The sequence below is a fragment of the Pelmatolapia mariae genome, linkage group LG7, assembly GCF_036321145.2.
Source record: "Pelmatolapia mariae isolate MD_Pm_ZW linkage group LG7, Pm_UMD_F_2, whole genome shotgun sequence".
NCBI classification, from domain to species: Eukaryota; Metazoa; Chordata; class Actinopteri; order Cichliformes; family Cichlidae; genus Pelmatolapia; species Pelmatolapia mariae.
The window spans coordinates 17889205-17910435 of NC_086233.1; the positions used below are offsets into that span (position 1 = coordinate 17889205).

The 21231-nt window shown below is 39.3% G+C and overlaps 1 protein-coding gene across 1 annotated transcript in view; it reads left to right on the top strand.

Annotated features, from left to right (window-relative positions):
* The window catches only part of lamc3 (laminin, gamma 3), a 131471-nt gene extending 123124 nt beyond the window's left edge, over nucleotides 1–8347 (top strand). Inside the window, exons 22-28 of the mRNA XM_063478196.1 lie at nucleotides 659–881; nucleotides 1338–1484; nucleotides 2684–2786; nucleotides 3261–3463; nucleotides 4635–4775; nucleotides 4889–4988; nucleotides 5434–8347. Of these exons, the coding sequence (XP_063334266.1) occupies nucleotides 659–881; nucleotides 1338–1484; nucleotides 2684–2786; nucleotides 3261–3463; nucleotides 4635–4775; nucleotides 4889–4988; nucleotides 5434–5696 (1180 nt within the window). The 3' untranslated portion in view covers nucleotides 5697–8347. The remainder of the gene's footprint in view (nucleotides 1–658; nucleotides 882–1337; nucleotides 1485–2683; nucleotides 2787–3260; nucleotides 3464–4634; nucleotides 4776–4888; nucleotides 4989–5433) is intronic.
* The last annotated feature ends 12884 nt before the right edge of the window (nucleotides 8348–21231 follow it).

The window sequence follows — 21231 nt, forward strand, 5'->3', positions numbered from 1 at the left end:
AGCTTTTGTGTCCACATGATTCAAAAGAAAAAAAATTGTCTCACATACTAATTAAAAAAGCACTTTTTAAATTAGTTTCAAAATTGTTATTGCATTCAGTATTGCACGCTGTGATCATCTTATTATTTGGATAGTGCAAAATGATTTACAGTATATGTGACATTCGAATGATCCTGTAGTACAGTATCTCACTATTTGAACAGTTATAAATGACCCAGCATATTTTACATTAAAGCTGAAATAGACTACATGTTTTGGACTTCAGTCAATCAGTCAGTAAGTCAATCATGTTTTGATATCAGTTTCACCATATTTTTACGTAAATGTTCTGTGAGGGAACTCCTGCACTGCATCTGGGAACCGTTTGCAGGCTGTAGAAAATCAAGTTCATGACATGAGACTTGTAAGAGGAGAATGAAGAAAGAGAGACAGAATGTGCAGTGGCTTTAGGAGAGGACTTTCACCTTGGAAAGTGTGGTTAAAGGCCAATGTGAAGCTAGAAGTTAGCACTAGCACATTTTTAGCATGCATGTGCACGTAGGTGGTTGTGTAGAACAGAGACAAGAACTTTAAAAAAAAAACTTTTCTATATGTTTCCCACCTATCGGGGATATATTATATGTTTTGATACATTCTTACTGTACTTCTTTCATTTTAGAATCGCACAGATGCAGCAGCAGAAGGAGAACCTGACAGTGCAGCTGAACGATACTGTAGCCGAACAGCTGACCCTGGAGGAAGAAGCTGCTGGTTTAAAGCTTGCCTTGGGTAACATCACATCATCCTTACATCAGCTGGCTCTGACAGATGCCAGCCCATATCCGGAGGCTGATCACACTCAGTTCAACCAAACCAAACATCTAACCAACTTTACAACAGAGGTCAGTTTAATCTTCACTGCGATTTCAAGCATATTCTGTTGCATTTTGAACCAATAAATCGATCATTTCATTCTAATTAGTGTGGGTGCTGCTTATATAAGAAACCACTCTGGTTTGTTTAACTTGGCTCATATAGAGATAGAGGTATGGGGAATTGGAAGTTAATGTCACTTCGTTTTTTTCTCATTTAATATTTGGCAAGGAAAGACGCACACTGAGGCACAGGAGAGAAGATTCTGGCAACTTCTGTTGCTCACAGGGCACATGTTGTTCTGGAGGGGGGGGGTGATTACCACAGCAGCATGTCTGAGCAGAATACACTGTTAAATGACCCAGAAATATGCTAAGGTGCCCTTTGTGTACGTGGTAGTTTAACAAAAGTAGAGAAAGCAATTAAAAAAAAAGATCTTTATTCTAATAGAACTGTTGCTTCTTGTTATCCCCTTTCTTGTGTAGTGGGGTGAGACCCTGGTGAAACAGACAAAAGAACTGGACCAGCAACTTCAGACTCAAGACGGTCTCATTGCTAAGGTCAGAGAAGTGGTGGAGCCTTTACTACAGACAGTCAACAACAGCATGGAAAGGGTGAATAACGTCAGCAAGGTAACTACACTAAATGTTTGCTAGTATTGATTTATTTTAATAATGGTTATTAGCCATGTTAATAGCATAGTTCTGTGAATTATTAAAACACAGACATGTATGTTAATTTATTGTTATTCTTTCTATGTTCATTCTATCACTACGTATAGTGATACAGCAAAACATTAAGCACCAAAGAAATGAGTCATATAAACATATTTTCGGTTCTTCTTCTTTGCAAGCTACATTTTCATTGTATAAGTCAAAGTAATCAATTACAGATATGCATGATAACACATTCCACAGACCCCAGAGTTTAGCAAAAAGTATTTACAAGCAACAATGTGCACGTAGACGTAAGGTACGTGCAATGTCAACAACGTAGGCGTAATGTTCGTCATCATTGTTCATTTTGAGATCAGCTAATACAAATCCATCCATTCTCTTCCGCTTATCCTTTTCAGGGTTGCTGGAACCTATCCCAGCTGTCTTAGGGCGAGGGGCAGGGTACACGCTGGACAGGTCGCCAGTCTGTCACAGGGCTAACACATAGACACAGACAACCATTTGCACTCACATGGGCAATTTAGTGTTTCCAATTAACCTATCCCCACTAACTGCATGTCTTTGGACTGTGGGAGGAAGCCAGAGTACCCGTAGAGAACCCACGCAAACACGGGGAGAACATGCAAACTCCACTAATACACATAATATAGATAGATAGATAGATAATTACAGAAGAATATTTTGTTACAAACACAATATTTGAACAAAATATAACATGAAACACAATAAACAAAATAAGATAAGATAAGATAAGATAACTCTTTATTGTCATTGCACAGTCATACATAGTACAATAGTACAATGAAATTGGAAAACTGTCCTACGTCGGCACTACATATAACACGACACGATACGACACATCACAACGCAACACAAACAACACAACACAGTATATTAACTTAGTAATAAAAAAGAAGAATAAGTGTATTTGTATTGCACACTGTTATTATTGCACATTAATTGTTATTGCACCTTGTTATAAATATATATATAATGTATGTAATGTTTTTACCGTTGTTACCTCCCCCCCCAATATGACTGTGTGCTAATCCCACCATCAGTGACTGCTTTGCATAAACATTATTGCAAACATTTAATAAACTACACTTGACTTTACTGACTTCTTGTTTTATCCTCCTTCTCTTGTACTAAAGCTGCAAACTCAAGCTCACGGAGCAAAAGTTGTGACTTTGTCATCAGTTGTGACAGGCAAAGAGGTGGAATCAGAAGCAATCTCTCTTCACAGACAACTAGAACGTAAGCCTCTATCTTTTTGACATACATTATTGTTTTTGTTGAATGTACAACTAAATTATTCTGCTTAAATTGAAATGTCAAGTACTGAGATGAAAAAAACCATCGTATGACCCAGAGACTCGAGTATTAATATAATAGATATGTCATCACGGTTGTAATGTCTTGACCCATTTGTCACGTATTGAGCACAATAGCGGCTTCTGTAGAAAAACAGAAAGAGTCAGAATGTTTTGAGAGTCGTTCTAGCTTAAACTTCATTAATTAAATATTGACATTTATGAAACACGAAGAGAGTCTTAGGTTATTTTGTCTGCTTGGACAGTCAGTAATAGTAGAGAGTAATACAGAGTGGATAAAAAAAATTAAATTCACCCAGGACACAGTGACCTTTTTAGTCAATTTTTTTTTTAATCTAATACTACTTTGATTATCCCTTAATCCTAATAACATCCATCCTCTTGAATCTCCATTCAGGCATGGTTACACAGTGGCCCCGTCAACAGGCGCAGACCAAGGCTGCAATCAAGAAGGCAAGACCCTTGGAGGAAAAGATCCTGCCTGATGTCAGGAAGAAAGTCGCAGAGACCGAGAAGATGCTTAAACCAGCCCTGGAACACTCCAACATCTCAAGTAGTACGGCAAAGGAGGCCGAACAAAAAGCGCATGCTGTGGTAAAGGTGTGAATACTTGTTTTTCCAACCATAACACTGAACAAATGGGATTATAAACGATGCATGTTAATTGGAGAATTGCTAATTTGTGGAATTGACAAAAATATTTGCAATAAGTCAATAATTTTTTGTGTGATACACAAAACAAAATTCCTAATTTGTTCAAAAGTATAGCTTCTGATTAGATGATGTCACAAATAATAATGTTCCAGTTAATCTCAGCCAAAGGCCTTCTAGAGTAACAACTCTGGGAAGTTATTTTGACTTTAAAAGTCCCAGTCTATGAATTAATAGAGAGCCGTAGCTTAAATTCAATAGTCACTGAAGCATAAAACCTGCATGTATAATATCACAAGTCAAATATGAAAAAAAACTATGAAGTAAGTTGTGTTTTCCTACTTTTTTGCAACGTTTTACACCAAGGATTAATTTAAGCTCAATACGAAGTGTTAATACAATCAGCATATTTGGCTCATTTCAAAACCCGACCAGCTACCGTGCTAATTCACATGATAAACACACAGCCAAGATCAACAACCAATGCACTTTACAACCACTACACAAACCCAAACCCAAGCTGTGTGCATGCATCAGTTGCAGATTATTGGTTCTTTGGAGGAAGAAATGTAATCCATCTCTGACATTACAGAATTCCCCGGAAAATTTCTAATCAGGATTCCTTGAGTGCCACATCTCTCTACTACAAGTTCTCATCACATGATACTGCTGTTCTGTCAAGTGCTGATACTAAGGTGTCCCTTAGTGTTTGTGCCTTAAGGCTAACATCTAATGGTGCTCTTTTGATTAGCCAAAAGTCTGTGCTGGTATAAATCTTAAGTTTGTCTACGAGGGCACCAGATTCATTTTACTGATGGGAGTTAATATTTTGCAGTTGCTTTCCTTTTTGACTGTTATGTTTTCACTCAGTTTTGACATTTATTTTTACTCACTATCAAAAAAGGCCATATGTGATGCTGTCACATATTGCCGATCACAGCAGTACTTAAATGCTGATTCGGCAATTGTTAGCATGCTAACACACAAAATAAAAAGCTAAGCAAACATTAAAGTAGCACTCACAATCCACAGATCCATAGATCTCTTAGTGGTTTTCCATAAACATTTCAGAATATTTCCGGTAGTCATTTGCTAACCTTTCCCTCATTTTTGTGTGTAGGAATCCAAAGCCATTCTGACCCAGGCTAAGCATACCAGGACTACATCTGCTCACCTTAGCTCCAATATAGACTCTGCCTTAGAGCAACTGTCAGTGCAGGAGTTGCTGACCGATAGAGCTAACGCCCAGATTACCTCAGAGGTACTTAACACAGCCATACACATATTTGAAGGAAAAAAATCTATGCATATCGATCTGTTCATCCTGCGTGCAGCTTAAAAGACTGTTTCTAGAGCATGTCTTGTAATTCTCAGCCTGAGGTGTCTCTGGCCAGCATAAAGAAAGATATGGAAGCAGCCAAGCTCCAGCTAGAGGCCTATTCTGTTACACTAACTGAGCTAATCAGCAAGATTGGTAAGTCACTACTTTTTGCTCTTCTGTGTCTATAAAACCCATAAATTTTCATTATACCTTAAATATCAGCCCACTAAAGAGCTCGGTGCTTTTTAATGCCTCATTAAACATGGAAATACTCCTCAGACCGTAAAACACGAATAACTGCTGTGCACAAGTCCGAGCAGCATTTCCTTTAAGTCTGACATATATATCTGACCTACTGTATGTCCTCTTTGGTCAAATCATTTTTATAATTCATTAGAAAGGTGAGGTTTTGCACTTTGTGGTCAGTTCTACTGTGCTTGAGAGAATAATCATCCAATCACTGCAATTAGGTCACAATGCTGGGTTATGTGCTTTTTGAATAAGTGAAGTAGGACAGCCATTAATAAACCACAGTCTAAAAAAACAGATCTTTTTCAAGTCTGTTATGCAGCTTTTTCTTTTTCTGTCCTCCCTCCAGATGGGAATGTGCCACTGGAGCGATTTGACCGGATCTTGAACGAGACAGCGCACCGTCTGAGCATGCTTCGCGGGAGTGTAGAGAGCCCAACGCTAGGCTCAAAGATCCAGAAGCTGCAATCGGCCGCTAAAGAGCAGCAGAGCCGTCTGTCCCTCATTGAACAGGACATACAGGAGATCACGGAGGAGAGAGACAGTCTTAGAGACATTGCCTTAAACCTGCCCCAGTCCTGCCCCGAGGCAACCGGAGCAGGCAAAGGATAGATGCTATAGATGACGAGCATTACATCATTGATAGCTGAACATCAGAAAAGTCTGGGATGATTTTGTTAAGAGAAGGAGTTGCAGTGATTTTGTGTTCAACTTCAGAAAAAGTCTTTTTAGATTTTTCCTTTTTTGCCCCAAGGTGCAATTCATTTTACCTCCACAGCAGACCGACACACACACATACACACACACATACACACACACATACACACACACACACTACAGCCAAAAGCCCAAGACTTCTCCACTGCCTCCCATGATTTATAACCAATCTTCCTTCTCCTTCTTGTTTTTATTCTTTTTTTTTGACCCAACTCTCTTTTAGTAACAACATCCGAACTTCAATTTCACCATGAATAATAAGCAGCCATTCTGAACTGCTGGAGTGCACTGTCAAGTTTAAAATAATGCTGATTTTCCTTTGTGGGGCTAAAAGGTGTGTCTGAGTGCTCCTTCAGACTGACACATTCATTTACACTTGAGCTCTTTTTCATCACCATTGCTTAATTAACAATTAGTCCCCTTGGCCTCAGTGGAGTCCAGGTCAGGCTTCGACAGCACAGAACCTGTTTTCAGGATTATTACAGTGCCTACCTCTCTCAGTTTTTGCAGTTTCTCAATATTTCTGTCTTTCTGTGCCTCTATCAAATGGACAAACTTTGCTTGGCTTGGAGTCGCGCTTTGTCACACTGCGTGGCTCCTGATGACTAAAACATAAAAGCAAAGGGTCTTTGCGCAAGTCTTACAACAGGGTTCCAGCAAGTTCATTAGAAAACTTAATAATAGTTTTGCTGTTGGTCTTAAAAACATAGATTATACATTATGTTTTTTCAAGTTTTTTAGTAACATCGCAATTTTCATGTCATTTGCAGCGATGATCACCAAACTACTGTTAACCAGTGTTGGTTAATTTCATTAACAATTTCAGATGTTTTCACAGCTTCAAGTGTCGTTTCAGAGTAAAGACAAACATTAGAAAGAAAACTGTAAATTTCACTGTCATACTCGAGCCTGAGTCTAAACACACACTTTTACAGATTGACTCATGGAAGTGCTCAATAATGCCACTACTGGTACCAGCTGTAGCTGCACATGACATTTATAATTTAACAAAACAGTTGAGAACTGTGCTTTTAGTATTTCAGGTTTTTTTCTTTTTATTTAACTACAATAACACGAGATGAGATTTAAAATCTCTTTTGCAAGAGAGTCGCAGCCAGTGCTTGGATCATTACGCATTACTTTTCTTAAAAGAAATGCACTATGTTAGGTAATTACTTGATTGAGAAAGTACACTACTCATTATAGAGCTACTCTATAAAATAACTTGAAATGCATTGTCACATAATTACTAGTTAAAAATATAAGCCTGAGGCTACAGTCCCACACACCAATATAAATCCCTATTTGAATACAGAAACACGAGCAATCTTTCTTTTACGTTTTACAATATGAACACAAAACCAACAACACAAAGCAAAGTTTAAAATCCGACCAAAGAAACTTTAAAGTGATGGCCATAACGATAGAAATGAAAGATAGAAACGTAGGCTACAATGCTACAAGCCTGAGTTTGCTACCTTTTGAAGTTCAGTGTCTGGCTGCGGGGCTGGGGCTGGCCAGTGCTCAGCTTTAACATCACTCTGGGTTCTTCGCTAGCTTTGTGTTAGCATGCTGTCTGTGCAGATGGCTGCAAGGAGCCAAAGTTGTGTTTCTATCCTGGACTCAGTTTGCGTTTCATTATCGCTTGTCCTTTCATGCAGTAAAAACAACAGTTATCTGCAAAAATGTAGACTACACCATTTTCCACCTCCCAGCACCAGAAACTGAAATCAGCTGATTGTAGCATGTTGATTTTTTCTTTTCCTTTCTATCTGCCTGGCAGATAACTGAAGAACCTAACAAGAAAATAGTAACTGTAATGTAATCACTGAATCTTGCATCATGCATATATTAGTGTGTTACTGAAAAATATAATGAGATTAAAGCAATAATGCTGTTAACATCTTTTACATACAAGTATAATAGCTAAGGTACATATGTAGATTCTGTCTAAGATATCATTAAAAAGAGATTCACTTTACTCTCATTTGTGGCAAGTAAAAGAATCACTGTGTGAGGATTATTGTATTCCTTCATAGTTGTATACCCAGCTACAGGCTATGGCCTGTTTACAGCCTGACTGTGACACATAATTTGGACATTGAGGTCTTAAAAGGGTCCCAAAAGATACAGGTTTGGATTTTTTAAAATGGTGCAGGAACCCTGTGCAAGACTTGTAAAGCGATGATGATGATGAAGCGAAGATATTATTTAAAAATTACATTGTTCTGCTTTTATGAATGCTCAGTCTAATCTAATCAAAAGTTATACTTGTTTTTCATGCAAGTGCCCCAGTCACATGTCTGCTTGTAATAATTGTAACAATGCCCGAGTGTATAAGGCCTGAACCATAATGCAATAAAATATACATGATAGGTCCGTCTTGCATAATGTATCGAATTCTTAGTGGACATTTTTGTACAAGAGTGTAATATTGTACAACAAAGCATAATGGAAATGAAAGGGCTGCTCAAAGCTGAGTAGATGTGGATATCTGGAAATGGGTGAGTAACATATTGATGAACACATTAAAATTATAAAAATGTTTTTTTTTATTTGTGAATTTACTTTCCTTCCTTCCTTTCCTTTGTCTGAGTTTTGTGTGATCTCTAGAAGTGAACAAAGAGAAGTCACTAATCCAGCAGCCTTGGAAGGAAGAATGTGTATATTTCTGAAAAACAATGAAAGTGCTAAAGTTCTTAGCTCCCTTAACCAGAACCATTTACCACAAGCCCAAGTCTAGGCTAAACCTTACAACTGCTGTAGTGGATGACAATTTGTTTTTGAAAGGGGGAGCAAAACTCCTGGGAGTACACTTAAGACTGATGAAAGGAAAGGTTCAGCAGAAAGTGGATCAAAGACAAACTCATACATGATACTATAACTTTAGCCCTTTAAACAAACACATTTTCTCTTAGTACAAAGTTGCGTTACTGTTTTTGTTTGTGAGCAAAAAAGTCTCCTATCACTCTCGGGTGTCAGGACTAAACATAAAGTGAGAGCCAGTGGTCGATTAGCTTAGCTTATCTAGTCTGACTCTTCACAAGGGGAGAAGAATCACCTGCCAGTCCACACTAACCCTCACCTATCCTATCAACAACTCTTTACTTGTTGTTTGCTTGTTTTTTTCCCCAACAACAGATCAGCTTTTGTCTTAAATAAAATAAACATTTACAGTTAGGGTTATACATTTATAGACACTCAAGTATTTTTGTTAATTATGACTCCTTACATCACCACAGTAGATTTTAAACAATCAAGGCCCAACTGAAGTGTTAATTGAAGAGGTTTCTTCCTGTTAAAAGGGAGTTTTTCCTTCTCACTGTTGCCAAGTACTTGCTCATAGGAGGTCATCTCATTGTTGGGGTTTTCTCTGTATTATTGTGGGGTCTTTACCTTATAATATAAAGCTCCTTGAGGTTACACATGTTGTGATTTGGAGCTATATAACTAAAATTTAATTTAATTTAATTTAAACATATGGACTTGTTTCTAATTCTTGTATGACAATCCTCAGTTGCTGTGTATTTGTGGGTCCTTCTCAGTTTTGTCTTTTCTAACTGAAAAACACGCTCTATTGAATAGAGATTAGGTGAATGACTTTGTCACTGAAGAATATCTCATTTCTTTGCCTTGAGAAACTCTTGGGTTGTTTTTTCAGAATGTTTTGGGTCATTATCCATTTGCACCGTGAAGGGCTGCCTGATCATTTTTGCAGCATTTGGCTGAATGTGAGCAGAGAGTGTAGCCTTGTACACTTCATCCTGCTATTCCAAGCAGCATTCAAATCATCAATTCCTTTCTTGAGTTTACACTTTGACGAGAGTGTTCTTGATGCGGCTAGATTAGTGATCAAGGCATTCTTTCTTAAAGGGGAAGGAATTTGCTGCCATCTACTTTAGTTGTCTCCTGTGGTCTTCTGTGCCTTTTGGCTCTGCTGAGCTGGTCAGTGCACTCCTTTTAAAGAAAAACTTTCCTTTGGGATTTTCAGCCTAATGTTTACCTCCTTAACTTTCTCTTTGGACCTCATATTTAAAGTTAGAGTGAAAGCTACTGTGGAGGAGGTGTGGTCCCTGGCTCAGCTGCAGGGGAGGAGTGGGGCAGTGAGTTCAAGGGGGCAGTACCAAGGAGGCTGGAGGGACAGGTGGCAGCAATCGGTCCAATGAGGCTTCTCCCTTTATATAAAGAGAAGCCAGAGCCCAGAGGGAACTGTCGACCGGCTGAAAAGTCGAGGAGCATGGTGTGAGCAGACATGAGTATCACATCAATAAATGCTTCCCAGTAATAAAACCATATTCTCGTGGGGTCGATTTCTACAGCATCCATTTTCAAATCTTGGAATTAACTCTAGATTTATATCCACTGTGGTGGTTTAGATGCAAAATAAAAAATAAAAAAAATCAAATTTATAATATATAGTTTCATCGTTTTCATCTGACTAAACAGGAAAGTAAAGGGTGTTCCAAAAAGTATGGTTTAAGTGCTCAGTGCAGTTGTGAAGCCACCATTGTCTTTATGTAAGGTGATGTAATGTGCTGTCTTTCATGACAGGGAAATTGCAGTAGAACATCTAAGTACTTTAAATTCAACATTATGCAATGCAAAATAATGGGCCGCCCACAGATTACAGAGTCTAATGGAGAGTCTATTCTAGTCAGCAATTTGGTCCCAACACACCAGCAATGACAAGTGCAGATCCTGTATATCGTCATGTAATTTGTTTTTAAAGTAACGCTTTTTCTTTTTTTTTTTTAGTTTACAAAGTCAAAGTTCCAAAAACTGTGTTTGTGTTTAACACTCTACAGTGATAATCAGTTTCGTAATTAAGATTACAAGAACAGTGAAACTATAGATCAATATCCGAGTTTTAAAAAGAATATGACTCAAAAACTCCATCATAGGGATGATCACAGCTCTGGATTAGGAATTAAGGGTAGTCAATTCCACTCAGTTTAGCAGCTAAGCAGTGATGATTATCATTATCATGTGAAAATGAAAACTAATTTCATGACTGCTGAGACGTAGCAGGGAGACAAAGAATATCACTGAGTCATTACAGTCATTACAATATTCATACAATTATTCATATTGTAGGGAACATTGTGTATCAGTTCATATTAGCTGCAGTGAGTGCAGGTTGGAGATCTATTTAGGAATCAAATGTCAAAAAAACACTTTTGATACTGAAAGAGTTTTGTTTATGATCCTACATACTGCTGCACAGGAGTGGCCCCGGGGATAATTTCACAAAGGATTAATCGAGCAATTAAATTTTGGATAGGAGAGCCGATAAGATCACACCACTGCCATGTTTGCAAGAAAAACAATTTATTAAATTTGCTAATCCTAAACAGATTGTAAATGCTTACATAATCAGTCTCTCTTGAGTCAGCAACATGTGCATCATCTAGTGGGAACTGTAAAGTGGCAATATTTAAGTCCTCATTTGGACAAAAAGCTTCTTTTCTCAAACTGGACAATGAATGGGGTGATTTTAAACTTGAATGAGTTTTTGCATACTGTCATGAACAATCTACCGCTCATTCCACTACTCTGCACTCCTCTGTCTGTCCATAATTTGTTCTGAGCTTTGTGTTTAATGTATTTATTGTATAGATTCTAATCATGGCTTGTGTGCATGTTGCTCAGTTTTGTCTCCCGTCAAACCCGTCAAAGGTTAAGTACTGCAAATTAGCTTATGCAATAAAAGCTGTGGTGAGTGGGCTGGTGGTTATCTCTTCCAAGATCATCATTTTGTGGATCTCTGTGCCCCTTCCAGTGCCCCGGATATTTTAAGATTGCTCCCTAGATGTATTTTCTTAGGGATGAGAGGAACAAAATTAATTCACTTTAGTTCAATCTCTCATTTTTTCTCCACACACACTTAATGACTAACCCCAAAGCTTCTTTCACATGTTGTTTGTATCTCTTAGTTCTTATCTCTTAGTTCTCTGCCTTAGAAGGAAGGGTGGTAACATTGATGAGTGTGAGTTTTAGAGTGTGAGCATGTGGCTATTTTCCTTTTTCACTTGATGCTTCTATTGTAAACAAACTACAAATATATATATATATATATATATTCAAGCCATGTCGATGAAAATGGAATCACCGTGAGCAGGTGCTGGAGGTAGACGATGTTAAATTGGTTGGAGAGGATGTAATGCATGTCATTAAAAAGTTCTCATCCAAAAGGAGTGGTGTTCAGTGTGGGAGTTGGTTCAAACATAATAAGCTAAGAGGCAAACAGAAAGTGGCCATGTTCAGCTACTCGTGAGTTGGTAATTGCCAGCCACTCCTTGACATATGCGTATAGGATCCATCTACCTCCACACTTTTCTCTTTGTGTGTCAAGATGCCTACTCTCATATCTTGGATGTCATTCACACAGCAACCATGTGCAGGGGATAGATTACTAAAATGAAAACAATGTAGTTTTTGTTTGTTTTTTTACACACATACCCCCTCCCCAGACACAAAACAAATTAACTGTTTTAAATTCAAAAATGTAAATCCGCATCACAAAAAAAGCGCAGAACATGCCTGACATGGTCTGAGCAGGCAACACAACTGCAAATCCTTAACATCAAAGATAGACATGACACGCCCCCCCCTACTGTGTCGCTTCAAGGACACTTGATATGCTTGTGCGCCCTGCCACCACCCAAAACATCTTCACTTTTAAACCGTGAGCCCTGCCGCGCTTGTAATATCAGAAAAATAGATTCCAAGAACCGTTTTGCTCATCCCTTTTTATTTGCTTTGGTGTCAAGCGATCACACAATGGCTCTGAGTGCGAGCGCGCTGTAAGTAGGGTGTATAGATTAAACAGGCTCGTAACAAAGAGAAGAATAAATGTCAGATATGTCAAATGCCACAGGCTCAACACAACAAAAAAACAGGCACAAATAAAAAATAAAGAGGGATTGTTTGCTGTATCTGTGATACACCTTTTGAAATTAAGTGAATATATGCAAATACGTGCTTTTCAGCTGGAATCAGTATGTTGTGATTTGTATATAAATGCAACAAATTTCAACATAGTGTCAAGTATCTTTTATAAAAGTACTAAATACTCTAAAAAAACACTAATTTTCTGTTACACAGCAGAGCACTTACAATCCACACATCCTGCAGTGAATCATTCGTATTCAGCGTGCTGACTGACCCAAAGGTTGACATAAATATGACTATCTTTAAGAAGGTATTAATATAATAATTCTGTGTATTAAAGCAATCCCATCTCATTATAATGAGGAAGAAGTCAGCCCGCAGCATGACAAGACTGAAAACTGATCCACTCCTTGCATTGCAACAAGTGATATCATTCAGGTTAAAACAGTAAAGAAGGGGAATTTGCATGATGAAATAATTGTAACCTCATTTACAATCACCACACTTCTCACACTTATCCTGCTCTTCTTGTTGAAGCATACTGTGGCTCCTTTAGGGAATTGTTAAGCTGTAACAACTTCCCAGGCAAATTATAAACGCCATAGTGTTGCTGACAGATAATATAGGAATGGGAATGATAGAAATAACAAACTTATGAGGGTTGATTAAAAAAAATGAGCAAAAAATTTTTTAAAAGACTTTTTTTGTGGTAAACAAGCTACATATGTTGCCCAAATGACTCTACAGGGAAATTCAGAAAACAAAATTAAAGTGCACGAGAATGAGTAAATGGAGAAGTTGGTTTGGAATCACTTTCTATAGGATACAAAAACAATTGTTTGCTTTATCTCGTGCACTGATGAAACAAGATGAAAACTGGCCCAATAAAAAAATATAATCCTGCTGGTATACAGTTGCCTGTTTGCACATCAAGAAGACATGCTAATTAATCATTAATCATTCATGTGGACTTGCATTTCAGGCCTCATGGCAAATTCATGCTCATCCTGCACACTTGTTTTTGCTCTCTGAATCACTTCCTTAAGAAAGATTGGGCCCTAAAGCCCATAAATGCCCCATTATGTTCATCTGCTCATAATAGCATTCCAGGCATGTTTAAGAAGATGGCATTTTAAGAAAAAAAAATCTAATATCATTGCTAACTTTCAGATTCAGGCTTTTCCATAAGAAAATAGCCTGAATATGAAGCACTGGAGAGAATAAAAATATGTATCTATGCCTTGATAAATGAATAATCAGTGCGCCTACAGTAAATTCTCTCTACCTGCCTTTTTATGTGCTAATAGTGCTGCTGCCTGTGATAGTGTGGAGCTGGTTCTGCCTTGGTGCCTTCTGAGAGCCACAACACAGTTTGAGAACAAAATGGTGATTGTGGAAAGAACACACATATTCTGCAGGACAGTGTGAGGCTCACCTTTGAATTCCTTGCAAGCCACCTCTACGTGCCAGTGGGTTCAACTTATGGTCTAATTGTGCAACATCACGACACGCTCTGAAGAGTTAGGTTTAAAAGCAGGTGGTAGAGCAAAGCCATTATAGACATAACTGTGCCTTCCTATATTACATAATTATCATCATTGTGCCTTATTGCTTTTATAGGATATAAAAGGTGATATTTTACCATGAACTTTTAATCAATGCAAGCACGTTTTATTTTTAGCTTGATAGGCTGTGTGCAAGGTGCCCGGAAAAAAAGAAAACATCTTTTACTTTTTTATAGAATCAGTCAAAAAAAAGTGCTGGTAAGACTTATTAGTAAGTATTAGTAAGGTATTAGCTAATACTTATATCCTCTTCCCTAGTATGGCATTTACAAACATGTTTTTAAATGGTTTAGTCATGCTTAAAAAGCTATGTAATGTGTTTCCTAACAGCATTTTTATACCAATGTGCTTGGGAAAGAGCAACGTGTGACAGTGTCTTGAAGAAAAACCTCACAGCTTTCTTAGTGATGGTTCAACCCATCCATCCAGCGGGATGGGTAAAATAAATTCAAAACACCTGTTGCAGAAACCTAATATCACATCACATACACAATAATCTTAATTTAGATTTCTAACTCAGAGATTTTAAGTTTTAATTCAGAAAGTGTTCCCCCGACTGCCCAGATGTTAATCATTATATTGTTGTTCGATATTTTTTGATGTCATTTTGATGACAAATCAGCGCTTCAGTAAATGTATCAGTCCGTTATATAACCAAATTTAAGAGGTTGGTAAATAACAGATGACAAGGACTGTCCTCTGTCAGATGATGGAGAAAGTGTAAAACATCCGGGTTAGATGCCACTCTGTTGTACGCACGTCATATCAGTTTATATCAGTTAGTCTGCGTCAGAAGTCAACGTTTTGCTTAGTATTTTGTGTATTCAGCAAAATCATACATCTGTTTAGCTCACCCTCTGCTTAGAGTAGAATAGAATAGCCCTTTATTGTCATTGTACATGTACAACAAAATTATGAGTGTTTCACCCCAAATGTGCAGAAGTAAAAAAAGATATAAATAGTAAAGACATCAGGAATAAATAGCAAATGGAAGAAATGTATACAGTCAAGAGAAATATATACAAACTAGAGAAAGGCACAAAACAGAAAAGCATACACTGGAGAGCAAAGTGGAAGCACCTGAGCAGATCATACGATCCAGTTTAACTGATGCTGTCTTAGTATTATGGAGGGAAGATAATGATGGAAAATGTTCTTTCTGTTTACAAGTTGTGGACACTCACATCACTGTACAGCTCATGATAACAGGTTCACGTCTGCAGCTGGACATTCCAGCTGTGCTAATAGTCTCCAACCAAACAAAATACACTCAAACGCCACAAAACACTACAAGTTGCTTACTAAAACATATAGGATACTGAATTTATTTTAGCATTTTTGTGGAGATTATTTTTGATTGGATGTTGCAGTTCACCATGTTGTGACCAGTCAGTATAATCATTACCACATGATAAATGAGACCCCAGTTCTCCTGGATCGGACTAGACCCAGTAAACTTTACAAGTGTGTTAAAACACTTGTAAAGTTTAGTGAATGTCTCTTGCACAGTTGTGATAGTAAAAAACTTTGTCCACAAACAGAGAAATATTCATATATTGATCATAAAATATTACAGTCTTATTATTGTGACAGTCCCCTTTGGAACCCCAAAACAACTCTGACAAATTGGAGCAAGGACAGGGGACCTCTGGAGGATGTCCCGTGGAGTCTGGGATTGGGATGGGTGAGCTGCAAGATTGGGAGGGTTTCTGTAAATTGGAATTTTTCCAGGAGAGATATTCTTGTAAATGCTCAATCGGATTAGGACTTTGGAGTTGGAGGCAAGGTCAAGGCCTCTGTGTGAGGTTCTCTGAGCAGTTCTTGAGTTTTTGTGGGTTGGTGCGTCACATGGTCTCACTGTACTGCCAGGGTGCAAAGAAAGGGTGCTCAGTCAGCAACGATGTTAAGAGAAGTGTTATGTGTCAAATTAAAACGTAAATGCACACACAAGGGCTCAAGGTTTCTAAGCGGAACATTACATTGTATGAAGACGACAAGTGTTATTAACTTCACCTGTCAGTGGTTATAATCTCGTAGCTGGGAAGTGTATAAACAGATGCCAAAGTACTCAGATCAGTATTTTCGTGCTAGTAAATTGTCTTCAGGGCCATATATCTCCATGATGACACACAAACACACAGAGACAAACTCACAAGGTGAATAATGTATCATTGCTGCTAACGGGACATCCATGTTGTTTGCTTTTGTCAAAATATCTCTTCTTTTTTTTAGGTTCAGAAAATCAATAAGGACAAAAATGCATGGAAGTGGTCCAGTCCAGTACAATGAACGGACAAGGTTATAAACAGGAACTACAAAATGGCTGCAAAGTAACCCCACCAGGCAATGCCCTGTGTCAAAATAAGTACTTTTTTTTAACAACAGAAAGGCTCAGATTTGTATCCTAAGTGTCGTTGATTAGTTTTTATGTTATCCTGCCAAGCTTTTGTGTGTAGAGTTTCCAGGTCAACAAAATAATTTTCACTAATAGCACTACCAGCACTCTGTCTGCTCTTGAAAGGGCTCTTTTTTTCTCCTTCAGCAAAATATGTTTTGGTGAGTTCTTCTGTTTGACTGAACGTAGCCAACCCTGTCAAAATGGTCAGTGCAAACACAGTCTGGAAGATGCAGTATAGAAACGGGATGCTTCTTATCTATTTAGAGCATAGCATGCCCCATACCCCCAAAGTGTGAAAGAAATATAGAAATATATATATATATATATATATATATATATATATATATATATATATATATATATATATATATATATATATATATATATATATATATATATATGTATATATACAATGACCAAGCAACTAACTCTGGGGTTTAGGAAGAATATTCTGAATAAGAGGAAATATCCAGTATTTTAACAAAACAGCTACTCTGTTTTTTTTTTTGAAAGAGAAAACATATCAAATTTTTAAACTGCAACATTTTAGCATTTCATGAAAAATAGGAGCTCCTTTTGAAGTAGATGGCAGCAGTATATCTCAAAAAGGCTTTGAAAGGGGTAAAAGAAAGGGCTTGAAAAGTAAGTGTTACCAGAAAGAAACAGGGAACACTTTGCAACTTACCATTGGCAACAGGTCCATTACATGATTGAGTATAAAAAGAGCATCTTAGAGCGCCAGAGTTTCTCAGAATGTCATGGCTCCTGGGCTGGTTAGAAGGTTTCTATGTTTTAGTGCATTTTTTCAGTCACCTGTTGCTTTCTGAAGGGCTGGGGCAGCCCCCACCTAGCCTTGTCTATTCGGTGGAGTTTCCAGCACCTGTGCTTCACCCTGCACACCTGTTGCTCATCTGCTCATCAACCTGCCAGCCAGTTTATAAGGACCAGCACCAGGCACTATGCTTCCCCACATCGTTGTCAGTGTTTTTGGTAATTAGGCTCCCAAAGGTTCACTGTGTGGCCTCGTAGTTTTCCTGTGTTAACGTCCTCTCTCTCCTTGGGTTCTGTAAAGCAGTTCATTCCCTGTGGAAAACTTACGGGTCAACTCACTGGTGGTCTGCCACTCTCTGGAAGAAGAAACTCACCTGTCTGTCCACCACCACATCCACCACTGCCACATCTTCTTCTTCTTGTCCTTAGCGGGCGACCAGCGGCGGTGGTCTGCCGCGCAACCAGTACGCTGCTGTAGGTGCCGCAGGTTCTCTTGCTTGACCAACGATTATCTTCCACGTTTTTCGATCTAAGGCGATGGTTCTTGCCTGCTCGAGGTCAAGTCGAAGGGCCTTCAAATCATCCTGGATTTGTTTCATCCATGTCTTCTTTGGTGCATTTCGATGCACCCTCCAATCGGTGGGGCGGGTCAACCAGAGTAGGCCATGGGGGTAGCGGCTCGGGTCCATTCGACAAATGTGGCCAAACCAACGGAGTCGGCGGCGCTGGATTAGGTCGCCAATCGTCGGTTGGCTGCCGCAGCTGGTGAGCATGGTGTCATTCGAATGATGGTCGCGAAGGGAAATGCCGAGAATGCATCTAAGGCAATACATTTGGAAAACTTCGAGCTTGCTCAGGTCGTGTTTGAGCATTGTCCACGTCTCCGCGCCGTAAAGTAGAATGGGCAGGATCAGGGTTCGGTAAAGGCAGATCTTTGTCGCCAATGAGATGTTGTTCTTCTTCCAGACGCACCAGCGCAGGGAAGTGAATGCTGCCGCCGCCTGCCCAATTCTGGAGCGTATCTCCACTGATGATGCCACTTTCTTCTCCTCGACGAGGGACCCCAGATATTTAAATTGTTGGACTTGTTTGATCTGCACACCGTTGAGGTGGACGATCGTTGGTGAGCCGTCGGTGGTCAGGACTTTGGTCTTCTCGGCGTTAACCTTGAGGCCGTACGGTTTGGAGTGCCGGGCGATGTCATAGAGGATGTGAGTTGCCTCGGTGTCGTCTTCGGCAAAAATGGCGCTATCGTCAGCGAACATTAGATCGGTGATAAATCGATCGGTCGAGGCTTCGACTCCGCGGTGGCCCTCGAATGCTTTGCGCATTATCGCATCGATGACGATGTTGAACAACAGCGGTGACACCACATCGCCCTGCCGGACCCCTGTCAGGATGGGGAATTCTTCGGACACTTCGTCATGAATACGTACCTGGCTGGTCGAGCCATCGTAGGCGGTTTGTAGTAGCTCGATGATCTTCACGGGTATGTGTTCGGCTGCCAAAGCCCTCCACAAGGCCAGCCGGTCAATGCAATCAAACGCAGACTTGAAATCAATGAAGATGATGACTGTTCGGCGTCTGCATCTGATCCGTTCCTCCATGAGTCGACGTAGGGTGAAGATCTGGTCGCTGCAGCCTCGTCCGGGTCGGAACCCGGCCTGTTCTTCCCGGCTGGTCATCTCACGGTGCTTTTGAAGGCGTGATTGAATTATTTTCATAAGGACCTTGCCGACGATGGACAGTAAGCTGATGCCCCGGTAGTTTTTACATTCTCGGTTGTCGGTTGACCACTGCCACCTACCTGAGGAACCTTGAATAGTTGCTCCCTCTATCATCAGGCCATAACCCTGGACCTCTCAAGTAACCGCTAGCACCATTTCATATTCAAGTCATCCCCATCTCCTCTCTGGCAGAACAGTCCTGAGTTGCAAACCTGAGCTCCATCAGATTCCTGTTATTCTGTCGCCTGCGTGCGCGGCTCTACACGAAGTGACAGATAGCTAAACATATGCAGTAGGCACTCAAAACGTTGAATGATGACTTAGACATGAAGGTAAAGTTGAGGGCTGTTTACTTGTCTTCACCAATGTTCTTACAGTGCTTTTCCAGAACTTCTGAAACTACAAAAAAATACAAAGAAGAAATATGCTCAATGAAAATAAAGAGAATTATTCGTAACACATGGCAAACAGATTTAGGTATTTATATATACACATCTCTCCAAATATGCATCGAAACAATAAAATATGCATCATTTATTATCCGTAAAGATGAAACGCAATTCAAACTTACAAACTAAGTTTCTCCATGGCATAGCACAGATGGATGCTGAAGGATTAAACAGACTTCTGGTACACTTCATTATGCAATTCCCAATAATAAAACGGCTTTCTGCATTACCTCACTCATGTGACCCTAAACATCCAATAGGAAGGAAAGCAACAGAAAAATTCACCTGACCGCAGTCTCCAAGCCAACCACTAGGAAGTGCTAAAATGCTCAACTTGCTCAACTTACACCTGTTGTCACCTGAGTATTTTGGTAAATAAACTTATGGCAGAGAAGTAAAGCTGGGAGGAGGGTCATCTATCTGCATAAAACAGACTAATAATTGTAGTACAATTTCAGAAGAACCTTATTTTGGATTTGGAGAAATCTCTGTGCGTAAGGGGAAAAGGCTGAAAATCAATACTGAATGCCTGTGAGCTTCAGGCCCTCAGGCAACACTCGTGATTCTGTCTTGGAAATGAAGCTTATGTGTAAGCTCAATAAGGAAGATCCAAAATCACTCATCTGCCTGCTTTCCTGGGTGTTCGGCTGCTTTGCTGTTCTTTACATCACTAACGCTTTCCCACGCTGTCAATCTCAATACTGACATCATTACTTTTGTCCAATCATCTTCTTGCCCGCCTTCTTTGAGCCAATCAGCCACCGTTTTGCATGGTTTAAATCTGTTCCTATCATCATTCTCCCTTTCAGACTCTCATTCTTTCAACCCACCTCCTCCCCATCTCCACCTCACAGTCACCTCACTCGAAGCCTCAGTCTTCATCTTCACCACCGGCATCTAGACTCCAGTGGTTCCTGTCCTAAATCCTGGGATCTGCCATGATGGGTCATTGGAGTCTAGTCACCAAATACATTAATTTCTCTTTGTCAATACATCATGTTCAATTCTTCCAAGTGAACTTGCCATATTGAAATGACTGAATGGGCTCAGGAACACCTTCCAAAATCATTGCCATTCACAAACACAGGTTAAAGCTCTATCATGCGAAGAAGAAGAAGCCACATGTGTACATGGTCCACAATCGTCACTGTCTTCTCAGAGTCAAAGCTCATTTAAAATGGGCTGAGGCAAGTGTCAAAGTGCTGTGTGGGCAGACAAATCAAAATTTGAACATTTTGTTTGAAAAACACTGACACTGTAACCTCTATATGTTATCAGTATTTAATTCAATCGCCTACATCTCTGATGGTACAGAGATTTAAACAAGGAACAAAAACATCTAGCAAACATCATGATTTTGTAGAAGAAGAGTAAAGGTAATGAAATGGCCTGCCTCCAGTCCAGACCTTTTACCATGTGAGAATATTTGGGACATCATGAAATAAAATATACAACAAAGAAGAGCCCAGAACTGTTGAGAAGCTGGAATCCTATAAAAGATAAGAATGGGACAAGATTCCTCTCCCAAAAGCACAGCAAAGTGTCTCCTCAGTTTCCAGACATTTACAGACTGTTGTTAAAAGAGGGGAAGTTACATGGTGGTAAATATGGCCTTGTCCCATATTGTTT